The sequence below is a fragment of the Sparus aurata genome, chromosome 14, assembly GCF_900880675.1.
Source record: "Sparus aurata chromosome 14, fSpaAur1.1, whole genome shotgun sequence".
NCBI lineage: Eukaryota > Metazoa > Chordata > Actinopteri > Spariformes > Sparidae > Sparus > Sparus aurata.
This window is the reverse complement of record NC_044200.1, coordinates 2,680,728-2,697,175: the sequence shown is the minus strand read 5'-3', so window position 1 is coordinate 2,697,175 and position 16,448 is coordinate 2,680,728. Positions and strand designations below refer to the sequence as shown.

Below are 16,448 nucleotides of genomic sequence, written 5' to 3'. Positions count from 1 at the left end.
GTGTGCATGAGGGATGATGGTTTGTGGATGTTATAAGGTGCATCCCAGGTGGTGGGTGGTAATGTAGAAGGCGACAAGGTGTCAGTCAGATCCCAGGTTCGTTGAGTGTCTAAAATTGAAAGGAATCATGAAAGGATAAATCTAGTGATATATTCCATACTTTGTCAACAGATTCCATGACAAGAGCAAAACCAATAGATAATTGATCCTACTAACAAGTATTAGTTGTGTAGCCAAAGCCTGATGTAGCATAAACATGGACACAAAGCATTTTCATACATATCTGGAGTTGCCCCTCTGTGGCTACTTTTTGGACTAACATTCACAGCATCCTGGAAACTGTCTTTTGAACCAAATAAAATTATAAATAAAAATAAATAAATGCTCACCCACCATTTATTGGGAAAACCCTGCACAGAGCTGGCAAAAGTGAGAGCAGAAGCCAGGGTGCGAGTTCTCGGAATAGATGCCCTGCAGCACCCCTCTTTTCCCATTTCCTGCATAGCCTGTCGGTAAATAAAAACAGTCCTTGTTAGAGGGCCCCCGTTTATTTTCTTTGGATCATCACATTGAAGAAATCCTTGGTGTCTAGAAGTCCTCTGGTCAGTATTCTACCCATAGAGATACTCACTGTATGGTTCTATTTTTGTGTCTCTTGTGTTTTATTTCTTGTAATTGCAACGTTTAGTTGTGTCAGTTTTAAAGGGCTACAATTATTAGTTATTAAATTATTTATATCCATATTTATTATTTTTCTTTTACTACTGCATGAGACCATTATTATTGCTTTATGGATGCCCATGGAATGGCAATAAATTAGTTTTCCAGTACTTGGTCAACACACTACAGTCTTTGCAACAACTTCTATCAGCATTGTTAAAAACAAACAAGTTTTCACTGCCATCTTTAGGTAGCAATAACTGAAAGAAGTACTCATTACATTTCCATGCGCAATTTTCATACCTGGTATGCAGTTTTTGAACGTCACCCTGCACTCTCTACACGTATACAGAGTGTACATTCTGTGAAAGTCTGCCCTGTATGCTGCTGAGAACCTGGTCCAGTTTGCAACACCTGTAGAAGACAATTTGAGAATAAGCTGGTTTCTCTAATTTATTTAACATGGAAAACATGCAGTATATAACCATAACTATATAGCTACAACCATTTTTTTAATCTTACTGTCAAGCCACAGAAAATGCACTTTTCTCTGGAAGTAGTCCCTTCCCACTACTGCTCTGAAGCAGGAACACACCAGGGACAGGGTCATCAAAGCTCTGTCTCCATCATGAAGGACCACCTCAGCAAATATCATCTCCAACAAGCATGATGGCAACTGAAACAAGATTTTATTTTTACATTTTCTATTGGAAGACATCATCTTCAGTTAGTATAAAGCCAAACAGCATTAATAGAAATACTGAAAGTATGAGCACTGAATGTATTCAATAAATATTGTATTACCCAAAAATAGAAACACATGCAAACAAACGAAATCATAAAGAAATTATTAATACATAAAATACCTGATCAATACATGTTGCCTGCTCCTGCACTCTTCCATGTGACATGGGCTCCATCCGTCTTCTCTTCCTACGTAGAAATGTCTTAGGGGTCACATTAGCAAGATGCTTCTAATGTTACACATGAAAATACTCAACTTTTAATATAGAAACTAGGGGTTTGACCTTACACAGAAGTCACAGTTTGGTTCACATTTTGGTTAAAGAGTCAGTTTGGTACAGGGAAAAAAATAAGTGTTATTATTGTTGACTGTTATTATGTCAAAGATGCGCAAAATCCTCTTGCCGGGGACCAATACAAACTACAGTACCTTTCCTGTTCGTCCATGTCCGCACATTTTCTCTTCCTAAAAACAAATTCATAAATATCAGACCACTAAACTATAACTAAACACATCGTAGTTATCAGGTAAGGAGTTGTTCATACCTTTGGTGTTCTATGTTGTCTAACAACAGCTGGCACCACCACCTCCTTATATGTGGCATATCATGCTAGTAGATGAAGACAGATATGTCATTGTAATTTCAATCCTAAAATCTGTACATTAACATTTTCAGACTTAAATTGCTGACCTGCGTGAAGTCAAAGGTCCAGTCCAGTGCCATGTATAGTGTGTACTGTAATCCATATTATAAACAACTGTTAACATTCTTTTCATATGATAGAACAGAGTTGATACACAGAGTTGTTACTGTACATATAAACCATATCAATGATCCTTTTCCCTTGGCATCTGCCTATGTTATTATGTTTGTTGATGCCGAGGTGCACAATCCCATTACTTATTTATCACTTACCATTAGCATGAACACACCACAGTCCACGCTGCCTGCTTGTGCTGGAACATTCTGATAAAAATGCCAGAAGTTATTGACAACTCAATTTTATTTAAATATGTTTAAAACAATTACATTTCTTGATACTATTTCAATGCATAGCACACAAGACATATAAAAATAAAGCATTTCCTTCACCTTGTTTGAAACAAATGCCCAGGATCCTGGCACCATCTGTGCTGCAATGTTGCTATAAAAGACAAAAGGATAGCATGCTGAAATACACTATTAAAGACCTCACATGATTGTGATGTGACGTGACATTTGTGGCCAACATTTTAAACAGTTTAAGCTTGCTGTTCCATGCTTCATTCTGAATAGCACCTTTTCCATCAGCACAGACAATCGATTGTCGATTAATTGGCTTCCATTATTGCTTTAAGCAACAGTGGAGCAGGTGTGCATAGTATGACTCCAGACTGTGCTACCTTGATTGCCACAAATATAATGAACATGTCACCTGAAGGCTTCTTTAGAACACAGCAGAAGCAACATTGAACGGTTGCTAACATCTTAACTCTACAAGGAACATTGAACTGACACCTGAACATGGATAAATAATGCCAGTTTCCATAGCCACTAAGCTTGGAGGAATCGAGAAGACGAATCCTCTTAAGTTTAGGCTTCAGGGCCTGTAAAAAATGCAATTTTCAAGTAAAGGTTGAAACTGCATTGTGCAGACTACTGCAACTGTACATTAAAACAGCTTCACTGTAATGCCTTTTTCATAACTTTTAAGTGAACACATATGTGACAAAGCAGATTATTTTTCATAACATGGACTACACACACTTCTCATGAGAATGTGTGGCTGTGTACTGGAATTTCAAATCTAAAAGTAGATGCAATATTTGAAAAGTCTGTCAATGTGACCAAATAATAATAAAATGGTGACATTCTTATAAAAAAACTCTGACATGATGCCTGTAAACTTACACCTAGTATCCAGTGTCCTGGTTTCCATACAGGAAAAAGGATGCAGTCTTTAGATGATGCATCTACCTGCATCATTTGATGACAACAATAAAGCCATACACAACACATGCATAGAACTGACTGGCAGTGAGAGAAACGGGTCGACATTGAGAGGCTGTGTCCAAGTGGGGATAACATAGGCATCCACAGCATGAACATCCTTTCCCTGTTTTAAGTATTTGGGTTTACTTGGAAGAAATAAGTACTATCAAAGATTGAAAATTGTACTTCGAAATGCTACAAAAAATATCCATACGCACCTTCTGCCCAGCAATCTTGATGATCAGAGATAAACAACAGCTGACAACCTGTAATAAAACAACAGAATGTTTTACGGATTACAAAGACATTTTACTAAACAATTTTCAAATATTTCTGTTATTAAAAGTGTACTAACTGTTGCCTCCACTTCTCTGTCCAATCCCAGGGACAGGAAGTCCAATTTTTTTTAAAACTGTGGTGCCCACTTGACCAATTGCCTCGTCTGGTGATTTTGTGTCATCCAACACATCATCGAGCTTTAAAATGAGAGTATCAGTTAAATACTTACTACTATATTATATTAGATGGCAAAAAACAAAAGACAATAGAAAACTGACTTTAGAACTCATTTATATGAAGAAAAATACTTCACTGTGTTTGATGCGGGCCATATTTGGCCTATTAGAACTAAATCAAATTAAAAAAACGAAAACATTTACCCATGTCAATTGTCCTTTGTCCATCTCGTGCTCTGTTACTTCCCTTCTTGCACATATGTGGTATATGTGCTTCATTCCACAACAGTGTTCATCGCAAACCTCAAAACCTCCTGCAATATGGTAAGAGAAGCCCAATTTCAGAAATGACAGGAGCATAATAAGCAATGTGTGGAATTTGTACCATAGCATGTCTTTCCAGCAACTGACTTAGTAAACAGGGTTCGCACGGGTGCTTGAAATCCGTGAAAGTGCTTGAATTTCAATGTTGTGTTTTCAAGGTCTGAAAAGTGCTTGGATTTTAGTTTAGGTGTTTGAAAGTGCTTGACATTATAACTCTGTTTCTTTCACAAAATTGAGATCAGATTTGATATATACATATTTGATATATATTTGCTTATAACAAGGAGAAATAAAATCAGTAAGAGAACCGTATGTGGAGATGTTTCCTCCTGGGCTCAGCTGAGCCTCTCTGCTCCTCTCTGCAACCTGCCAGTCTGTGTGTGACTCCGCCCCGCCCCCTTCGAAGAGAGACGGCAGGAGATGGCAAAATGCCGGGAGGCTGCTGTGTTAACGAGCGTTGGCTTGAATAACTACAAACTATGGTTAAGATAAGGACCGAATCAAAGAGTGGCCTCATGCAAAGTCTGCAAAAACGATTTGATGATTTGTGCAATGGGAGAGTCTGCGCTCCAGTCACATGAAATGTAAGTTAACTTACAGTTTTTTTCGATTGCTAAGACGCATTGTTCGAAACTGAAGCGACATGTTCAAAACTCTTAACACAGTCTGCATTTCCATCATGCAGCTCAGCTCAACAGTTAATCTCATGCCCAAAAGTGTGTCTCACCACCAAAACACTTCATACTTGTCTCAAAAGAAGCTCATTCAACAAAACACTAGCACATTGTCTCACTTTGGAAACACACACAATCACCCTTAACAAACGGAACGACAAAATACTCACAACAAAGAACATTACATCAAATACATCTTATATTTCAAGTTAGAACGATTTTTGTCAGGTAAATCAGTATTTTATATAGGATCTTTTGCACTTTTGGTTCTAAATTATTGTATATGCTGTAATATATTGCAACAACACTGAATGATGAATGCAGAGATTTATTCAAGAACATTTGTGCTTTTGCATAAGTACTTCAGGACCATACAAAAAATAAAGATTACGTAAACAAAATAATGCAGAATCTCAGAATTCCAGGGGTAGAATACAAATTACAGTAAGAGATAAAACTAAAAAACAACACATGTATACTGTAATATTCAGACCCTGTCATCTACATTCGGCCACATTTTTTCATCAACGTCACATCTTATATCTTTTTTTGGCAAGGCATCTAGGGTAGAATCTTCTTGAATGTTTGATCCATCCCTGGCAGGCTTCGGGAGAAATATCTCCACAACCAGCATTCATTGCATCAGCAAGGAGAGCTGGTTGTGTGGAGCGTGATCATAAACCTTCCACCTCCATGCTGAAAAAAATTCTTCAACGGGGTTCAAGAAGGGCGAGTATGGAGGCAAAAACAGCACAGACGTCCTTGGATGCTTTCTAATGAGGCCAAACGCAGATCACCTGAATCAGTTTTCAGCTGAAAACTACCATCAGCTGTTTGGAATTGCATCTTCGTTTTATTTATTTTTATTGTCAATATTTTGATGTAATTTTCAATAGATTTCAATGTGGCTGCAGCAGAAATTCCCAGTGTTTTTTCCCCTATCATTCTGTTTTTAGTGTGTTTTTAACTGTTTTGAACAAAGTGTGTTAACATTTGAAAAATGTGCTGTTAAAGCATAGTGTTTTGCAGGTGTGAACTAGTGAATGAGAAAAGACTTCATCCATTTCGGTGACTGTGGTCACTGAATGCACTTCGTCTGAAAGCAATGAAAAGTGAGACACAGTTTAGCCAACATGCATTTGTAGGAGACACTACTTTGATAAAAAGGGATCATTAATTGCTGGTAATTAATTAATCACTGGTAATCAACTATGCCTCACACGGGGCACCACGAATTTGTAGGACAGGTAGGTAGGCTATGGGCCTCACGTGGACGGCACCATGGATATAAATGTAGGGGACTATCACTGCTTGATAATCAAGGTCATTAATCACTGGTGATTAATTTTACACTCGTAGAAGGGGCACCACCTCCGTTGTTTGATTTACTAGAATAGGCTGGAGGGAACTATTCCAAACATCTAACTGTACAAGTTTGACTTGGGCAGCTAGAGTATCAATTTCAAATCAATTTATTCAATCTCAATATTCTGAAGCAGTGAATTCTTTGCACGTATCCATCGATTCTCCACATCAAAATTAAGTTCCAGACAAAAACAAATGATTATATATATTTATTGACTAAATAATTTGGGGTAACATAAATGAACGGACAATTTTAGGACGAACAACAGATAACAGAAAAGGTAAAGACTGTAATTAGAAATAAATAAATTACGTGACCGTTGGCAGAGTTAAAGGGTCGGGTTTTTATATATTAAGTTTAACGGGAGTAATCTTTTAATACTAACGAGACCCTAACCTCAACTTTCTTAAGTTTATAAGATAGAAGTCAGAGCTTTAGACAGAAGTCAGAACCTTAGACAGAAGTCAGAAGGTTAGACAGGAGTCAGAACTTTAGACACCACTCATTCTCACGTGTGTGGATCCAACTGTATGAAGACGTTCAGCCTGTTTTGTCTGGGCGTCAGGAGGCACTGAAGCTTGGTCTCTTTGAGAGTTCTGGGTTGGACCACGGCACGGCGCGTCGGTCCAGTAGCCAGAGGGAAGGCCGGTACTCTGTTGAGGGACTCTTGGTCCGAAGGCCCAGCGGGGTTTCCGCCTTGGGAGCGCTGGGGACAGAGTCGATCTCGGCTGGGAACAAAGTCCCTTTTGTGGAGACTCCTTGCACGGCTTCTGAGGCAGACGATGGACTGCAACGTTCTTCATCAGATGATCACAGTCTTGAAAAAGACTTTTCTTTGATGTTTCAAAGTGGTTCTTTAAGTTCTTTAAGTTCTGATCCTTTAACTAATTCAACTTCTTCTGGATCAGGCGGTGATACTTTAAAGTTATATTAAAATCAAATCAAAAATCAAAAAGAAAAGAATTTGTTCTATTAAAGACTTGGATAAAAGTAGAGTACTTAAAGTAGTTATTCAATTCGCTTTCTTAGAGCTTGTTGCAAAAATAAAAGTAAAGATTACTTTAAAAATAAAAATAAGAATAAAAAGCAAAGAAGTGAAGAGAAGAGAAGAGAAGAGAAGTCAGGAGGAGAAACAGGGGGGCAAGAGAGCCCGGAGGAGAAGACTCCAAGTCATGACCGAAGTCAGGACCCAAAAGGAGAGAGAGAGTGAGCCAAAGTCCTGACCGAAGTCAGGACCCGAAGGTGAGAGCAAAGCCTCAGCATGACAGAAGACCAGAGAAGAGTAAGCGAAGTGAAGAGAGAAGAGCATCTTCTCTGTTTTTATGACCTTACAGCAGGCACACCGAGCAGGGGTGGGGCTGGCTGACAATGCTCCTTCTGTGTTGGGAGTTGTGACCCACAACACTTTAATTCAAATAAACTATATTGCCTTAATGTTTCGAAATCGTGTTTTAACTTCCCAAAAACTTCACCATCTTAAAAGTCGAATTTTTGTCTTCGTTAAAAGATGAAACATGAATATGATCCAAGAATGAAAGAATTAAAAACATGATTAAGGCATAAAACAATGGTATACAACATAAACCATGAAGCATACAATACACAGTAGGACCAAGGACTTATACATATTCCTTGTAGTTCTATCTTAAGAAAACATCAGACATTTAACTGGTAAATAACACAAGCATTACACACAAAGAGGATCATGATATGCAAGTCTGTGCCCATCGCAAAGGTGGGGGCTGGTTTCTTTCAAACCCAAAATTCATCAAGTAATAAACTTCATTTGGGCTTGACAATAACATGGAAAATATCTACTGTATGACTTTCGAAATCTGATAAAATTAAGAAGATGAAATTGTAGTTAATAGTTATTCAGAACATATTGAAATGTGGATGAGTATAGGATTGGGATGCAGCAAAGATTGGAATGTCACAGACAGGGTCGTAAAACGCTTTGGCCTGTGAGGGGGGAGGACTGGGTCATCTTTACCCCAACCAACATCAACCCCCACTTCTTGTCATCTGATGTGGAGAGAGAGGACTCTATTGTAGTAAGTCGTTAAAATTGATAAGAAAACGTCTCCAATGATCTGTTTATAGCAAGAGAGCAACACATCGTCCTAATCTATAGGGAGAAGAGGCCTGGTGCTGGACATTGTTTGGCCTGAGGAATAAGGAGTTCATCTTCTTTGTGAGGGGGGAGAAGAAGCAAATATTCAGTCAAACAGGCTTTGTTTGTTAAATTAATCTTGTCTTGTGGTTGAGAGGTCAGAGGTCAGAGGACGGGGAAAGGGAGCAGAGCCTCGTGATGGAGACATAAGGGCTGGTGTTCCTACACATTTCTGTTTTGCAGACTGTGCTAAGAGTTTTGAACATGTCGCTTCAGTTTCGACCAATGCGTCTTAGCAATCTAAAAAAACTGTAAGACTTTGAGGGCCAACGCTGCACGTTAACACTTTGTTTATGTTAACCGCTAACGTTTGCTAAATTAGCGTTTTTACAGACTAAATTATATAAAATGTAGGGTTGTCAAAGTTAACATGTTAACTATAGACTGCAGAAAACGTACGCGTTAACGCATGTGATTAATATATTAATCACAGAATAATTAACGCACCATTAATCACGTTACGTGACCTCGTTAGGTTAGCGCTTGATTGTCTGTATGCAGTCTGTGGCCTGTGTGTCGTCACACATGCAGCCTGGTAGCAATAGAGAAGGATGGCTGAGGAGAAGGAGTGGAAGTGTGAAAAGGGAATGTTCACTTTTCTCCACTTTTCATTACTTACTTCTATTAAAGTAAAATTAGATGGAAGCCAAGACTTCTTACAGATAGGTGACACATTTTGACAGTGTTGGGCAAGTTACTCCAAACATGTATCACATTATTTATTTATTACTTGTTACTGTCATTTCAGTAACTTTATTACATTATAATATTACTGTATTTGAATTGTAGGCATTACACTTATATTGCATTACTTTTAAGTTATTTTCACCCAAATTCACAACCACCAACACTAAAAACAACAGTTTTTGAAAGGGCTGGCCATGCTGAACATGAATTGCAATGTTAAAATTGAAACATTTGGGGTGCACTACCTGTTGCAATCCCATGAGAAGATTTACACTGAAAAATCAACGTGTAAAATCTTTTTGTATGTCAACACCTTGATTTCTATTAATATTAGGGAAAGCTGATTGCACCATACATTTTCTAAAAGCTTGTGTCCTCTAGATTTGATTAAACATGCATGATGCATGGACATGTCCCACATTCCTCTATATATCAGGGACAGTACAGATTCCTATAATGCATCTACATTGTATTGAACCTTTTTGAAACACACACATTGATTTTCAATGTAGCCTAAATCTGTTCATGGGGCAGAAACTGGTCATTCATCCCAAATGTTCGATGTTAATACTCAAATTCAGTTTGAACAGACCTTTCAAAAACAGTTGGTTTTGTGTGTGTGTGTGTGTGTGTGTGTGTGTGTGTGTATTTGGGGTCGGGGATGGGGGGTAGCCTACATCGAAAGGCCCTTTAGCGAATGTTTATTGTGTTTAACAGAAGTTTTTGTATGTTTTTATTTGGATACAGACTGACATGAAGCAGATTGACGTTATGTCGCTGTTCTGGTGGCTATTTATATTATTGTCAATAGGCTAGTAGCACTAACCTGTTGAGGCAATGATAACTTACCTTGTCATTGCTAGCCTGGATGGGGATCTTCCTCACAATTTTTCTAAAATATGTAGAATCCACTGTTGAAAGTGGCAGCATATCTTCAACGGCATACTCTGCCACAGTCTCCTCAGTTCTTGAGGTTCAAGCACTGCAGAACGGGAGAAAGTTTTTGCTGCTTAGTTTTTTCTCCGCTCTCATCCTCAGTTTGCTTTCTTTTGGTTACTAGCATAATGTTAGTGTGGCATCGCTCTAGATGTTTCGTTAAATTACTTAAAAATTGCTATTTCGCGAGGTAGAGAGATCTTTTGGTTTCGCACACAAACTATAATGTTCTTCACATCCTTGTCTCTAATGAACTGAAAATAATGAGCGTATGTCCATCTCGCGAACGTAGAGTCCAACTTGTCTGCTGCTGCAGTCATCATCTCCTCAATCAATAGTTCTCTAGCACTAACAGGAAGTAAACATTTGCGCATATTTTTTCTCCCCTGCTAATCTTGCGGTGTTGGCAAATTTGTATAAAAACAACACACCACTTAATTTTGGGTTTAAAATGCATTGTAGCGTGCGTTACTGAGATTTGTACCGAGGAAAATATTACCTTTTTTTTTTGTAATGCCTTACATTACTGCGTTACAGCAAAAAGTAATGCATTACAGTAATTGCATTACTTTTGTAACGTGTTACTCCCAACACTGCATTTTGAAACATAAAAATGTATGTTAAAAAAGGAAATTACAGGGTGCTCTCAGGTCTCTCTTTGTCTCGGTGCAAGTGTGCCTGAAGAACGCCAAGTGGCTTCCCTCTTTTTTGGATAAAACTTTGTGTTCACCTTTAATTTCTAAACTTTTTGCTGTTATGAAACATAATTTTAGATGTTTTCAGCATAATACAATGTACAAAAAAAAAACAAGTATGAGTATATATATTCCTGTAGATATGTATTTTACCCCAGCAATAAGGTGCTGGAAAAATGTGAAAATGACCCTTAAAGGAGAACTTCGGTCGATTTAAACATGCAGCTTCATCGCTCAAGCTACCCTTGACTTGCCAGTACCGAAGACGCGAACAAATTTGGTCCAACCATTACAGAGCTCCGCAAACGGAGACTTAACATTGAACGCTAACAGCATGGGGTCAGAACTTTACACTGTGTTTTAAGCGTCTTAACATGCTCCACATCTCACACCAAAAGTTATGCAACATCAGCAGACACCTTAGCACACAGCACTGTAGCGTGTATGACTCAAACTGAATAAAAAAGTAGTTAAAACAGTGTGTTTGTGCAAGGAGCTACTTACCTGTTTGTTGACATCCGTGTCTTCCGGTAGCTAGACCAAACTAGTCAATCCGTCGAGCATGCGCTTACACCCTCACTGGCGGAGACGGAAACGTAATCCAGCATTTTCGTGTTTATGTTCATGATGTACATGTCCATGTTACAGCCTGTCATTAGCCATGAGCCTTACAATAGCCTGTTAAGTGCACACTCGATGGATAAGCTGCAGGACTTTCCTCCAGGCTCTCTTGCTGCTCCTTGAATAATATGCAGGGATTAATGACAGTCAGGTCGTGGGTGTTGTGGAAGACCGCCACTGGCCATCTTCGTGTACCGCCTTTGACAGTATACGCACTCGCCATCTGGTCCGGGATGTCCACACTGTACTTGGCGTTGTTGTAGTACATCACAGACTCTGGTTTTGCCTTACCCTACTAAAGGTGCCCAGGTGCTCAGGATGTGGACATTCTTCCTCTGCTTTCCCCTGCTACACAGTTAGAGTCGCATCATTTAAGCACCTTGTGCTGAACAGCTCCACTTGCTGTTTTAACAGAGGGGGAACTCCCGTTTTTGTTTGCCCATGGTGGCAACCAGGATACATAATACAACTATATAATAATCAACTCACAAGTAAATTCGCAAATAAGCACAGCTGGAGACCGCTAACAAAGTTAGAGACAAGAGAGACAATGAAAAAGGCAAACCACACAAAAATGCAATGATGAAACCCTGCGAAATGATGTGTGGTCACTATGACCGCTTTTGGCTGAAATAGGTAAAACATATCATATTTTGTGTCATTTATACAAAAATTATTCTAGATTAAAATACAGTTTTAGGAATGTTATGCCAGTATTTCTCTATAGGAATTTATGTTTTCCTCGATTCCTAATATATACAATTAATAAAAAGAAATGAATGTTAAATAAATTTGATTTACCTTGGTAGATCCTTTTGTATTGTTTTTCATATGCAGCTATAATGCAACATTTGGAATTGGGACATTGAGGTTAATGGGTAATTGTAGTAAGGACACCTTAGGTGTTAACTTCCCCCTGGAGGCCAATAGCCCGTAAAAATCTATCGATTAGCTGCATCATATCATAGGCCACAGGGTTCAAATCGTGGGAAAAAAGTACTGGCTTACAGTCTGGAATTTACAGTAAACGTTGCAGCAGTGTGAACTGTTCCGTTTTGTCTCGACTCAAATCAGCAGATGTTGTCGCCTGCAACTCAGCTTGTCAAGTCTCCAGCAGCCGGTTTTTGAATGAAAGTCACATCCTGTTTTTTCTTATTTTAAAGGTCGAGGTGTGCTTGCTGTGGAGGTTTTCAATCAAGGAGATTTTGTGCTTGAATACCGTGGTAAACTTTTCAAACAAGATGGTCTTCTTACAAAGAACTACAATGACACAGAAGCAGTTTTCCTGTTTGACTTCAAATGGAAAGGGGAATGTTGGTGGTAAGTTGTAATAAATATGCTTTTGTTGGCAGATGTAATACATGACAATAGTTTTAGAAGATGAGCTTTGAATGACCTGTTAACTTGAGGATATCACAATTTCTAACAAACTATGCAAGAGGTTCACCACCCCAGTAATACTGTAAATGTATATTGCTGCAAGCTACCTCAATTACTTGCTCAACTTTCAAATAAAACGTGCCTATTAACACTGTATCCAAACAAAGTAGGTTATTTCTACTCTTAACATCAGTATTCTTTTCCTTAAGTCTTGATGCATCTGTTGAAGACAAGTCACTGGGAAGGCTTGTGAACGACGACCACATCAAGCCTAACTGCAAGATAAAAGCTTTTGATGTTGATGGGATGCCACATCTTTGCCTGTTTGCCCTAAGAGACATCGCCCCAAGTGAAGAAATAACTTACAATTACGGGGATTCAGACTGGCCTTGGCGCAGACAGGTACAATTTTTTTAATGTTGATAATAGTTGTTTTAGTCATTTTCAGATGAAACTGATCTCATTGTGTCTTGAGATTTCACCTATATCATAACTGTTTTAATTTTTTTTCCGGTTTCCTTTTCTGGCAGAAAATGGCACTTGATGTCAGCGAGCAGCTGACACCTGAAGTGAGCGAGCAGCTGATACCTGATATCAGGGAAAGACCTCAGGTAGGGGCCAGTTTATAAAATACTACTTGATCTCTTAATAATATACATCGATGAATGTCCCCAATTAGGTATGAGTAGTGTGTGTGTGTGAGTTTAGAACGACCCGAAAAATACTGACTGACTTACATACTGGTGTCTTAACAGTATACATAGATGAATGTCCCCAATTAGCTATGGTTAGCGTGTGTGTGTGGTTGAAGTGACCCCAAATGTAATAAAACTAGTAGATAACATTGTTTTTCCCTTTTCCAGCAGCAGTTGGCACCTGATGTTGGCCAGCTGATTGTGGAAGAAAGTGACAGACCTCAGGTAGGGGCCAGTGTGTGTGTGTGTGTGTGCGTGTGTATGGTGCTAGAATCGTTTCAAAAAGCGTGCGCACCTATCAACTGATTGTGTCACTCGCGCCTGCTTTGACGCCTGTGCAGCAAGCCGCGCCTGACGTGTAATGTAGTTTCCTCATTGACTTATAATGGCCCCCCGTTCACGCGCACGTTCACGCGTGATGACTGTTGCACGCCGGTAATCACACGACGCGTAGTGACTACGCGTAACATTAATGCGTCTTTATGCAAACGCACGTGTTAACGCTCGCATGAAGATGATTGAACATTTTTTTCACGCGCTTACGCGTACGCGGAAATGACGTGCGCAAACTCTGTCACACGTTATGGCGGTAAATCGATGTCAATACAATTAGAGAGACACGCAGCAACGCACGCACGCATGCATGATTATTTTGTTATGCGTGCATGCGTGCGTGCGTGCGTGCGTTGTTACGTGCATATTGTATTTCACGCGTAACAAAAAGCTGCGTACGTATGAAGCAGCGTGTGCACGTCTGTCTGTCACTGTTTGACAAATGTTGTTAGGCGTACACACGTACGTGTGCTCGCAGACTCTGATGCTTCGCAGCCGGAAGTTGATCTGCAGCGCGCACACCAGTTCGCGTACATGAACGCCTCACGTAGTTGGCCTTTTCATTTTAACCAACCAGGGGAGGCAGCAGTGAGCCATGCTTTGCCTGCCGGAAATTCAAAAGAAGAAGAAGAAGAAGAGGAAGACGACAGAGGATGAGAAAGGTGACTGGGAAATGGTTAATATTTACGTATAAATACATAGGTCATTTGTGTTGTGTAAGTTTAAAAGTAGAGTCTGGAGTATTGCTTGTTACAGTTTGTAAACAAAACATTGAAACTGGGCCCCTCCTCTCGGGCTCAACTGTGTAATGTTAGCCTCCTGCCCCTGACAGCAGCAGTTACCAGGACCACAAAGGTAAGGAAATACAGTCCGAGAGAAGCGCTGGTGCCTCCGTCACCAACACTGGGAGCCTCCGGTGTTATGTTGCCATTGTGGTCAGCTGTAAAGACGTTATTGGCGGCGAATGCTAACCGCCACCGCTAGCCAAAGTTAGCATCGAGTTAGCTCACCACCACAACAGTCTACAGTCTAGGCTTTAGTTGTCAGTGACGGGAATCGGCCCGCGGCTCCAGCGATTCACTCAGGCTATATTTCTTTTTCTTTGCCGTCCTGACTGCTGCTGCTGAGAGAGAGAGACGTGCTAGTACCATGGATGTATTGATATAATAGATCCATGCCTAGCACTCAGCAGCATCAGAAACAGCTAGTGGGGCTAACGGGAGGGCTACACAAAGCCACCACCACACAGGACTAGAAGCCAGGTGATGATTAAGACGGGTTTCATTTTTAAAAGTCTAGCGTTTATTTTGGGCAAAAAACTCAAGACTCAACCTTTTAACAGGGTTCATAAAACTCATTCTGTGCCTGAGACAAGATAATAAGGTATTAAGCACCAGAAATGCGCCCCCTGCTGTCGAAAAGAGCCTCCGCAGAGTGGGTTGATGCAGCAGGTGGAAAATGTATATTGTTAGTGCTGCTAATCAGTTAGCTCGTTAATGCTTATTAGTTGCTAATAGTAAGAACTCTCCTACATGTGCTTGTATTATTGTTGTATATTGGCTGTTGTTAATTAAGCTGAATGATTCATTCTTATTTCTATTGGTTGTTTACCATTCCTGGTACTGTATAGTTAACCATGTACCTGCTGTTCTGATAACTGCTTTTTATTCTCTGTTACAGAACCACACAACTTTCATATACCTTCCACACACACATACTCATCTGTCACACTCACACCATCAACCATTCCTAATCAGCAATTGAGAAACTAAAAGGATAGTTTAACAACAGATCCACTCAGACACATGTCACACTGGTGAAAAGCACCTGTAGAACTGAGTTTTGAGAGCTTAAAAAAATAGTGTTGCCTGTAACGTTGTGTCTGGTTTTCACCATTTTATATACCTACACTAAGCTTGTCCTTTTTCATGTCAGGTGTATTGTTGATACAGGGTTAAACCAGGGTTTGACAAGAGTTGCCAGTGTCTGATTCTACACCCGAACACAGCAGAGTGGGCGGGGCCTGCAGACCGACCCAGTTACACCTGCAGCGAGCGGACAGAGGAAGAGGAGTGTGAGATCCACGGGGAAAGGAGCAGGAGAAAGAGAACGACAGCTGTCGCCAGCAGACAGGCATTGACTGTCGGACTAATTGAAATGTGAGTTTATACTCTGCCCTAGGGATGTAATGAGATCAAAATCTACAGTATTTGCCGTCATTTCATACCATACATGTTCACAATAATATTGAGACACTTTTGTTATCACGATATCGTGGTATTACCAATACGTTACATCCCTACTCTGCCTCCATTGTGTGAGTAGTGACCCCTGGTCGTGGAAAGTTATTGCGAATGTGTGTAAAAGTACAGTGACTGAAGTCCTCCCCCCCCTCCCCAAATGACAGCGTAAGAGGCCGGCGCCCAAGGACGGTGTGACAGCAGTGGTGCCAATGACGAGAGTGATGTTGGCCCGAGGTGACGGTGAACAGCTGATACTCTGCCCCATCATGTGAGCAACAATCTTAGGAGGTAAATGAAGTGGTGTGCATGTATTGGGTTTAAAAGTGCAGTGACTGCCATCTCGTTTCCCCCACAGCTCCCGAGTCTGCGCCCAGCAGAGGACAGTGTGCAAGTGGAAGACAGCGGTGGTCGTGGAGAATCGGTGTTACCAAGTCACCACAATAACGGACCCCTTTCCCCCAGACCCCATTCTATAATTTCTGTGAATAA

At 40.1% G+C, this 16,448-nt stretch overlaps 1 protein-coding gene across 1 annotated transcript in view; it reads right to left on the bottom strand.

Annotated features, from left to right (window-relative positions):
* LOC115595279 (uncharacterized) overlaps nucleotides 1-9,964 on the bottom strand; it is a 10,063-nt gene extending 99 nt beyond the window's left edge. Inside the window, exons 1-14 of the mRNA XM_030439523.1 lie at nucleotides 9,906-9,964; nucleotides 4,037-4,146; nucleotides 3,733-3,853; nucleotides 3,596-3,643; nucleotides 2,499-2,550; nucleotides 2,322-2,372; nucleotides 2,097-2,141; nucleotides 1,951-2,015; nucleotides 1,835-1,870; nucleotides 1,527-1,593; nucleotides 1,183-1,336; nucleotides 964-1,074; nucleotides 394-506; nucleotides 1-109 (exon numbers count right to left, since the gene is read on the bottom strand). The exon at nucleotides 1-109 is cut by the window's left edge and continues 99 nt beyond it. Coding sequence (XP_030295383.1) covers nucleotides 397-506; nucleotides 964-1,074; nucleotides 1,183-1,336; nucleotides 1,527-1,593; nucleotides 1,835-1,870; nucleotides 1,951-2,015; nucleotides 2,097-2,141; nucleotides 2,322-2,372; nucleotides 2,499-2,534 — 675 coding nt within the window. The 5' untranslated portion in view covers nucleotides 2,535-2,550; nucleotides 3,596-3,643; nucleotides 3,733-3,853; nucleotides 4,037-4,146; nucleotides 9,906-9,964 and the 3' untranslated portion in view covers nucleotides 1-109; nucleotides 394-396. The remainder of the gene's footprint in view (nucleotides 110-393; nucleotides 507-963; nucleotides 1,075-1,182; nucleotides 1,337-1,526; nucleotides 1,594-1,834; nucleotides 1,871-1,950; nucleotides 2,016-2,096; nucleotides 2,142-2,321; nucleotides 2,373-2,498; nucleotides 2,551-3,595; nucleotides 3,644-3,732; nucleotides 3,854-4,036; nucleotides 4,147-9,905) is intronic.
* Between the last annotated feature and the right edge of the window lie 6,484 nt (nucleotides 9,965-16,448).